Raw genomic sequence first — 9,813 nt, 5'->3', positions numbered from 1 at the left:
AATTTGTTCTCATGTGACCTGAGATGCACGAATTTCTTCCACCCTCCCAGTTCCCAGCCCAACCACCAATGTTGAAAACCCAGGAAATAGACACTTCTGAGAAAACAGAAATACCCTAGAGAGGGAGGGGCCCTGAGCACTGTCCCAGCATCGGCTCCCACACTGCTCAGGTCTCTACACGGACCCTTCACCTATCACCTGGGATCCCACCACCTGCACCCAAAGCCGGAAGTGATTAAGGGAGGAACATGAGAATAAAACTGGGGAACCCCAGAACTCAGGGACATGATGTCCGTGGTCAACATCCAGGATGAGACGCCGTGCCCGACCACTCATTGGTCCCTGTTTTCAACACGCCTTCTTGACATCTGCTGCCTGGGCTTGTGGCCTTCGCCTCTCTCGTGAAGGTGGGGTGTCGTGGTGGGGGCTTTCTCCATAATTGTGTGTCAGCCCCAGTTAGGCAGGCCCGATGCTCTTAGGATGGGGGCCATTTGTGTTGTGTGTGTGTGTGTGTGTTGAGGCTGATGGGGTGCATGGGGATGGCTGGGTCAGCCTTTAATCCCAGGACTTGAAGGAATATCCTGTTGCTCAAACCAGAAGTTGCATCCCTGACTCCCCATGTGGCTCCAGGCTCTATAGGGGTGAACAGAAGTGTTCTGCACACCCTGACCCTGATGGGGCCCGAGGCCAGCAGAGGGGTCAGGGCAGGGGAGAGGAGTCTGGGACCCCTGGAGAGGCTGAGTGGAGGTAGGGGCACCCTCTTGTCCGTGTCCGCTCAGGCCTGTGGAACAGGGATGGATGGTCCATTCTGTCAGCAGCAGTTGGCTGGTCGTGGTCAGGAGCTCTCCAGGCGGGTCCTGGGTCTAGCTCCTGGATCTCACAGGGACCGGTTCCAGAGCCCCTCACATCTTCTCCCAGGCTAGGGACCGGAAGATGGTGGGAGACGTGATTGGGGCCCAGACCTATGGGTCCACCGCCAAGTGCCTGAACATCTGGGCCCTGGTCTTGAGCGTCCTTCTGGCTTTGGTTCCCATCATTTTTCTCATCCAGAAAACGGTTCGCTGAGAATTTCCAGGACATTTTGATGTCACACCGAGTCATGGAGGCCACAAGTAGCTGCCCATAGCCTGAGGCTGTGAGTGTTTCACAGGTGTTTATACACAGGCGTCTACAGTGGAAGTCAATAAAGGACATGCTGTTTACTTGGGCAGAGGTTCCTGTGAGAGGCGCAGCCTGCCCCTGAGACGAAGCCCACACCCACCTGTCCACCTGCCCTGGAGGTGGGGTGGCCCTGTCCTCAGGTCTTCCCTGTACCTGGTCCCATTTTGAGGGCAATAAGTGGAAAAGGACTTGGGGTGTGGGGGTCTCTGCTCCCCAGAGGTCTGAGTCCTGACCCAGGATGGGTTCACTAGGGGAATGGTGGCACTGGAATGGTCCAGGACACTCTTGGCCTCCAAGGTCCCCATCAGCTCCAGAAGGCTGCAGGGGACATGACTTGGGGAGTCAACAGGCCACCTGTAGAAAGAGAGCCCAAGAGCTCCCTGATCTACAAGTGGAAGGAACCCTGGCCCCGATCTGGAAATAAGCGCCATACCTGGTTCTGTCGAGGTTTCCAGATGTGTGGGCAGTGAGACCTGGTCTACAGCCGGGACAGGAGCATTGGGAGTTGGGCCGATTAAGCCTGCCCCTTGCTCCCAGCACACCGGACACCTGCTGTGGACTCTCCCACCCCTCACCCATGCCTCCTTCTATGGCCCCAACAGTAGCGCCCTAACTTCAGGAGAGGGCTGGCTGGTCAGCGTCCCCTGGATAAGCCACAGGACCTCACCAGGCCGCCCCTGCGCCAGGGGTCCCATGTCTGAGCAGGAGGGCGCCCAGGCCCAGGGAAGACGCTCCTGCAGGGAGGGAGGCTGGCAGATGCGCGCCTCTTAATCCAGAAACCAGTTGCTGCAAAGTGAGGAGAGGCTGGCCACCGGCAGACACCAGAGGCAGAGATGGGGCAACGCGGCTGGATCCCTCCGCCCACAGCCGGCCCCGCCCACAGCCGGCCCCGCCCACCCAGCGCCCCGCCCGCTCCTGGCTCCGCCCACACGGCCAGTCGCCTGCATCCTGCCTCTCCAACCAGGTTCCCCGTCCGTTTCTGGCAACGCCCCACCGGCAAGGCCCCGCCCTCTGTCAACCAGCACTTTCGCAGGACCCTCCACACCCTACCCAGGCCGCCACCCACTCTCCATCCTTGCAACCCCCACCTTGGTGATAGGTGACGCCTGGTCCAGGAGCAAATACAGCCCCGACCCCGAGGAGCGGATCTGCCAGCTTCCCTGGGTCTGAGCCTGCTCAGACCTGGGGCCTTCAGGAGCAGGGACGCCCTCCTGGGGGGCATCGCCCACCACAGACAGAAGAACTTTGTGTTTTGGCTCAGGATTTCGGGTGCTGCCGTAGCGTCACAAAGGGGTGTGAGGGTCTGGTCTGTAATCCTCCTGGGTGCCAGGATGGAGGAGAACCCAGCAGGAGGAGTGTCACCACAGACTAGAGCAGCAGGACTGACCTACCACAGCTGGCCCAGCAGCCCGGCTCCCCAAGGGCAAGGCTGGTGTTGAGATGTCACCTCCCGGACAGCAGCTGTGGCCACTGCACTCTCCGACCTCCAGGGTGACGTGCGGGGCGCAGGGGCACAGCGGGAAGGGGGCCATCCCCATGTCATCTCGGGCCCGCACCGGTCTCCCCCAAGGCCTGCGGTGCGCAGCAGCTGGGGGCCCCTTCCTGGCACTGGCAGCGGCTCCAGGCAGCCCGGATAGGGAGGCTGTCTTTGGGCCAGAGCCCTTGGCTCAGGGCTAGACATGAGAGGAGAGACCCCCTCCTAGACCCGGTCAGTGTTGGTCCCCAGGGAGGCCAGAAACCAGGACATCTGAGGAATTGCGGGCCCAATCAGAGCAGCAACAGGTGGGCAGGAAGGAGGCGGGCTGTCTCAGGGACAGGCTGGGGTGGGCAGTGCCCTGCCAAGAAATGTTCACATTGTCTACACGGGGCGACTTTCTTGACCGGTGCAGACAGGTGTGTCTGTACAAAGTGGGAACATCTGGGGTGGGTGCCTGGGGCGGGGCAGCAGTGGGTGGGGAGGACTTGGTCACCTGCTGGGGACGTTGACTAGTTGCCTCTGCCACCCAGCCTGCCCGTCCCTACTGCACTGAGGGTGGTCGGCATCACAAGCACCAGAAGAATAATGAATCCAATGGTCACAAGGAGGCCCAAGACCAGGGCCCCGATGTTCAGGCACTTGGCGGTGGATGCGTAGCTCTGGGCCCCAATCACGTCTCCCACCATCTTCCGGTCCCTAGACTGGGGGAGAAGAGATGGTGAGGGGGTGTCTGGAGCCGGTCCTGGGGACAGCCAGGAGCTAAGACCCAGGTCCTCCCTGGCTGGTTCCCTGCCCAGACCAGCCCTCCACCCACCTCAGCAAGACCAGGGACACCCTCCCCTCCCTGTTCCCGGAGCCTGAGCAGGACAGGGGCCAGGTGGACCCTCCCTCAGACTCTCGGCCTCTCCAGGAGTCCCAGGGCTCCAACCTCCCTTTGTCCTGGCCCGTTGGCTGGCCCCACTGGGGGTCATCATCTTTGGCACCTTTTCCTTTTTCTGGACCAGACCTGAGGTCTGAGTTAGATATGGAGGTGATGAATTTCCCCAATTGGGAAGGAAAGAGAGCTCTTGGGATGGTGGAGACATAGCGTGGCCCTCCCACCACAGGCAACGTTCCATGCAAGCCCCACCGGGAACCCTCCCTGGGAATGAACCCCCTCCCAACAAGGCACGTCCACACAGACGAGCCCGCACCTGGAGGCCCCCACTCCCAAGGCCATTGGGTTGGAGACCTCTGGGGGCTCACACACACGTTCTAGAGAAGCCCCCCACACACGCACCTTCACGGAGTAGGCGAAGGCCACGATGCCCAGGCAGCAGGGGTTGAAGAAGACCGTGTTGAACAGGGACCAGATGATGTGGTCGGGCACTGCAGTCTCAGCCTGGATGTTGACCACGGTGGACATCACGGGCCCTGAGTTCTGCGGAGCCCCCAAGTTGGCCACCTGGAATTGCTCCTTGATCATCTCCGGCTTTGGGGAGCAGGTGTCGTCCCAGGTGAGGAAGGTGGAAGGGTCTGTAATCAGAGACCTGAGCAGTGTGGGAGCCGATGCTGGGACAATGCTCAGGGTTCCTCCCTCTCTAAGGTATTTCTATTTTCTCAGAGTGTCTATTTCCTGGTGTTTGTAAGTTGGTAATTCACTGGTTACTAGGAATGTTAAAATGAATGTGTATCTTATAAAACTGTATGGCCTTAGTCTCCAGGGTGTGACACAGCATTGCTATTCTCAAGGTCCTGCTAAGCATCCCTTCCTGGGTGAACAAACACAGACCTGGATTATAGCCTTGCTGGAGAGAACACCTGAGCTAATGATTAGTCGAGTCGTGGATACATAGACTCTCGTCATCTTATTTTAAATTTAAATTGTATTTAGTATTTTAGTATAATTTTTATTTTTTTTTTATCCTCACCCGAGGACATTTTTGCATTTATCTTCAGATAGAGTGGGAGGGAGAGAGAGGAACAGAGAGAGAGAGAGAGAAACATCGATGTGAAAGAGAGACATTGAGTGGTCATCACCCACACGACCCCAACCAGGGCCAGGACAAACCGCAACCAAGGCACGCGCCCTTAGCGGAACCGAATCCGGGACTCTCTGGTCCACAGGTCGGCGCTCTAACTGCTGAGCCAAACCGGCCAGGGCTAAATTTTATCTTTTCACAGGGAAAAGGTGGTCACAAGCGGGCCTCTGAGCAACGGTGTCCCTACCATCGGGGACCTTGTCACAGCTTTGAGTTCTTCCCGTGGACCTACCAAATCAACCACCAGCTGCAGCCAAGCAGCTGTTTTAAGAAATCGTCCAAGTGATTCTGACGTTCAAGTTTCAGAGACACCAACACAAAGAGATGCAAACTGCTTATCAATAGCTAGATTAAAATGTGGTCTTAATAGTCCTGGTAGACTTTAAATGTGGCATATAGACTGTCTTTATTGGACAGGGATGGCTGTCCACTATAAACTGTTCTAGAACTACAGTCTGGCATCCACGGCTCTGTCCCTGTGTGTGCCAATGTTGCAGAAGAGTGGCCATGTCGCTTTAAGGAATAGTTCACCTGAAGGCAGGTGAGCTCAATGTGGTCCAATCCACAGTGTCTTCTGACCTTGGGTGTGTTTTCACACTTGGTCATACGGCTCAGAGGGCCATGGTTTAGCTGATTCGTAGGTGTCTTATTATAGCCACTTTCAGGCTTTTTCTGAGACCGCAGAAGTTTTTTTTATCTTCACCCAAGGACATTTCTTCCATTTTTTGTTTAGATAGAGTGGGAGGGAAAGAGAGGAAAAGAGAGAAAAACATCGATGTGAAAGGGACACATCGAGTGGCTGCCTCCCGCACAACCCAACCAGGGCCGGGGACAAACTGCAACCGAGGTACGTGCCCTTAGTGGGAACCGAAACCCGGTCTCTCTGGACCACAGGCCGACGCTCTAACTGCGGAGCCAAACCGGCCAGGGCAGAAGATTTTTTTTAAAGGAAACAGAGAGGGTCTGATGAGAATGTTGGGGGCAGGCTTCGAGGATGGGGATGCTGCATTTTTTCTTTAACCGGCCCCCACTCCCACTTCCAGATTCATACAGGGGCCACCACAGCCGAAAGTGTCCTCTCCCCTCCACCCCCAGACTGCTACAGCTTCCCTCTGGACTCATTGTGGAGGTTCTTCCCTCCCCCAAGTCAGGTGCCACAACCCCACCTCCGTAGGGTGGTCCCCGAAGACCAGCACACCCGGACCCTTGGCGAGGTGGTGTGTTCCTTTGTTCCTATACCTTCCGCGAGGTTGTGCCCAGCTTTCTGGTCCTCCCCGGCGGGCGGTGGACGGCAGCCACTGTCAGCGGCCCTGCTGAGCAGGCTCCGGCCCTTCGGAGCATTGACCCAGGGGACGGGCTGCCCCTCGCCGCTTTGCGTTGCTGCAGCTTGAAGACGCGGCAGCGCCGAAGGCAGCCGAGTGCCGTCGGGGGCCCTGCCGCCCGGGTGCGTCCCCCTGCGCGCCCCCGGCACGGTGTCGTCCGCAGCAGCGGCTTGGGTTTGCTCCTCTGCCCAGTTCCCAGTCCGCTTCTTTGACCCATTTTCTGTCCCAGCTGTTGCCTTTTCTCATCCTTGCAGGTTCCAGACCCCACTGCCCCGTCCGCCTGCTCTGTCCGCTGCGGTGCCGCCCACGCCTCCCACCCGGGGCTCGGTTTTACCCTTCGGGAGTGTCTGCTGATATCACAGTTTAATACACTTGAAAGAATCAGTCTTGCCCTTGAATTGTGCGTGCTGCTCGGGTCTTTCTGAAGAAACCCTTTTCTACTTCAAGATCGTGAGCACATTGCTCCGTTTCCTGTCCTGATGCGACCCGGCCCTGCCCGCTGGAGCCGACGTCTGAGCACCGGTCCCGGTGGGAGCGCAGCGCCCCGTCCGCCCAGAGGGCGCCTGTGGTCCCGCGGCTGTGCGGCAAGTCCGCGCTTCTCCACGGCGCCTGTCTCAGACCAGCGGTCCTTGCAGATGAGACTCCGTCTGGGCTCTCTATCCTGTTCCGCTTGTTAACCCATGTTCCTTGCACTGACCCCGAACTGTCTTCATTACCAAGGGCCACCCAGTGCCGGACACCCTGCGGGGCACGTCCTCCCCCTTTGATCGTTTGGTGTTTCCGCTGTTCTGCTGTCTTACAAATGTCACCTTCCAGTCGCCCACTCCGGCGGTGTGCCAGCAGAGGGCCCTCACCTGCCCTGCTCCTCGGCTGCCCCGGAGCCTCTGTTACCTTCCGCCAGGTGGGCAATCCTTCATTCTGCTCAATGCGTCCCTGTGTGTCCCCTGCTGGAGTGAAATCTCTCCGGCAGTCCTGGAGGGCTTTATTTTTATGTATTTATTTTATCCTCACCGGGGATGTTTATTGATTTTAGAGAGAGAAGATTTTAGGGAGAGGGAGAGAGAAACATGGATCCATTGCCTCTCGTTCGTGCCCTGACCGGGAATTGAGCTGACAACCTTTCAGTGTGCAGGACAGTGCCCAGCCACCTGAGCCACTCTGGCTGGGCTATTTTTTTTTTTAAATATGTTTTTGTTATTATTATTTGTTTATTTATTTATTTTGTTTATTATTTTTAGAGAGAATGGGAGGGAGAGGGAGAGAGAGATAGAAACATCAATGAGAGAGAACATGGATTGGCCCCCTCCTGCCTGCCCCCCACTGGGGATCGGGCCCATAACCTGGGCATGTGCCCTGACCTTGAACTGGCAACCTCCTGGTGCTGGGTCAGTGCTCAACCACTGAGCCACATCGGTTGGGCTAAATATGTTTTTATTGATTTCTTAGAAAGGAAGAGAGAGAGGTAGACACATCAATGTGAGCAACATTGACCAGCTGCCTCCTGGGTGCCCCCTGCTGGGGATTGAACCCGAAACCCGAGCATGTGCTCTGACTGGGAATCGAACCGGGACCTCTCAGTCCACGGGGACGCTCAAGCCACTGAGCCACCCCGGCCAGGCTGCATTGTGTTTTCAAATAGTTAACGTGAGAACATTCCCTGGGTACCGGAAAGCACTGGCGGTTTGGGGAAGAGGAACAAAATGTACTGCTGGGAGGGGAAGGGCCAGAGGAATAAATGCCCCGCGCTCACCTTCCCCACGCCCATCCCAGGCCCCTGAGCTCCTCTGGTGTCCGGAATTCCAGGTCCCGGGGACCTCCTGAGCCATCCCGCAGGACTGGGACTCATGACCAGGACAGCTTCTGGGTCTCTAAGGGTGTATCACTCTGCTGATTGGAAAGATTTCCCCAACAAGGCCTTGGGCACTTTTTACCTTCTCCACAAGGTGATGTCTTTGAGTGTCACAACCAGGCTGTGTTGTCCTGAGGGGCAGCATTCAGAGTGCAGCAGGAGTCCCCCTGCACCCACCCGCACCCCTTGGACTCGGCACACTCGAGACTGGCACCATCGGCTTCGTTGTGTGGATGAAGGGACTCCGGATCGCAGATGTGCCCATGGCCCCGGGACCCACGGTCAGCAGGAGGGAGAACTGAGATGTGCCCACCCCCAGAGGCTCTAAACCAGGGCTCTGTCCCCGGCTGGGCTGTCCCTCAAGGCCTGGCTGCCCCATTGGGGTTCACATGCACCTGTCCTGCTGGACGGGGTGTTCCTTGGGTGCAGGGCTGGGTGTGTGTGAAGGGGGTTGGGCTGTGGGCTCAGTTCCTGCTGCTCTGCATCTTGACTGTGCAACCCGGATCATGACTTAGCCTCTCTGAGCCTCAGTTTGTTAGTCTGTAAAGGGGGCTGGGACCTATTCCCACCCATGCAGGTGGTGAGTGCTCCAGTGTACACGGTGCCCCAGGGGTTCTGGGGGCGGGCAGCCAGAGTTGTTCCAGGTCAGGGAGGGACTGGAGACAGGACCCAAGCAGGACAAAGGCTGCAGACCAACTCCAAGGACCCCTCCCAGGGCGGGGACCTGGCCTCACCCTGGGCAGTGCTCTTCGGTGACAGATGAGTCTGACCTGGGCCAGAGGGAAGTGGTCTGGGCAGATGGGGGCCACAGTGCAGACCTCGGTGCTGTGGGGCAGCTGGCACCTGCCTCCGGTGTCATCTGGAACACTTGGGTCCCATGTTCTCTTCCTGGGCACCGGGGAAGACACTGCCCAGAGCCCTTGCTGTGGACAGGACCAGTGGCTGGTTCCGGAATGTGGTGACTAGGGGCCAGAGGTGGCCATATACAGGTTTGTGAAATCATGGGACACACGTTATTTACATAGAGGGTGGTTTTTCCTTCCAACTTTTCACTATGAAATTTTTCAAAATGAAATTCAAAGCTGAATTCTACAGTGAGAGCCAAAGGTGTGTGGTGTCCTGAGAAAGCCTGAAATCGGCCACAGTGGGGTCCAAACACCATAAAGCTGCAAACACTGCAGATGGAACTGTCCCTCAGGTCGCTGACTACGTCTCAACTCACAAGGTCGGGGGGAATCCCTGATTCAGAATCTCCCTCTACATCCTCTGCTCCCACCCCTTCTCCCGGTGTCCTGAGCAGCAGCCACGGAACCCAGCCTGGGAACCATGTTGCCCTGAAAATGTTCCAATGCTGTGCCCCTTCCTTACAAACCAGCATCACCTCCTTGCCAACCTGGTAAGTCCCCCTCTGCATGTTGGGAGGCCATGGGGCACCCTCTGCAGTCTCAGGGCCATGCCACCGCCCCACATCCAGATCTGGCCTCTGACCACTTCCCCTCTGGTTCCCTTCACCACAGCAGCAAACAGCCCTTGCTCACCCCAGGGCCTTTGCACAGCCCTGTCCTCTGGCCAGATCCCTGGGGGCCTGGGCTCTGCTCCAGCTGTCTTCCTGGGAGGTCCCTGGCACTCCCTCCCCTCTCATCACAGTTTATACAGCTGCCTTCATGGGCTCCTTCGCCTTACGAATTCTGAAGTTATTCTGTTTCCCTCTCGGTTTGTTTGTCTTTTCCCTGCTGCACCCTAAGCTCCATGAGGATAGAGCCTGGTCCTTCTTGACAGCTGTCCCCAGCTTTTGAGGGGATTTACCCAACTGCCTCTTCCTAGGGCTGCCCAAACTGCCCCTGTGCCCCCACCACCTCTGAACGCCCCCCTGCACTCTTTTGGCTGTTTAACAAATGGGGTGTGTCCTTAGGGATGTGTCCTGCATCACTGGGATGGGGGTGTCCTTGGGAGGGTGTCCTGCAGCATTGGGATGGGGGATAC

The 9,813-nt window shown here is 57.5% G+C and overlaps 1 protein-coding gene across 1 annotated transcript; it reads right to left on the bottom strand.

Annotated features, from left to right (window-relative positions):
• Nucleotides 1–3,088: 3,088 nt before the first annotated feature.
• LOC118643151 (interferon-induced transmembrane protein 3-like) lies at nt 3,089–4,118 on the bottom strand. The gene is made up of 2 exons (XM_036281057.1): nt 3,918–4,118; nt 3,089–3,339 (listed from the first exon to the last, which is right to left on the bottom strand). Exons 1-2 carry the CDS (start codon nt 4,101–4,103, stop codon nt 3,148–3,150), a joined length of 378 nt encoding a protein of 125 aa, XP_036136950.1. The 5' UTR covers nt 4,104–4,118; the 3' UTR covers nt 3,089–3,147.
• Nucleotides 4,119–9,813: the final 5,695 nt, after the last annotated feature.

Source organism: Molossus molossus, unplaced genomic scaffold, assembly GCF_014108415.1.
Source record: "Molossus molossus isolate mMolMol1 unplaced genomic scaffold, mMolMol1.p scaffold_m16_p_31, whole genome shotgun sequence".
NCBI classification, from domain to species: Eukaryota; Metazoa; Chordata; class Mammalia; order Chiroptera; family Molossidae; genus Molossus; species Molossus molossus.
This window is presented reverse-complemented; position numbering and strand designations above follow the sequence as displayed.

What these genes read in the sequence shown, in the direction of transcription:
- LOC118643151 (XM_036281057.1), bottom strand. Translation starts at nt 4,103, where the DNA reads ATGATCAAGGAGCAATTCCAGGTGGCCAACTTGGGGGCTCCGCAGAAC. An exon ending in CCTTCGCCTACTCCGTGAAG is followed by an intron (nt 3,340 to 3,917) that starts GTGCGTGTGTGG and finishes CTTCTCCCCCAG; the next exon opens with TCTAGGGACCGGAAGATGGT.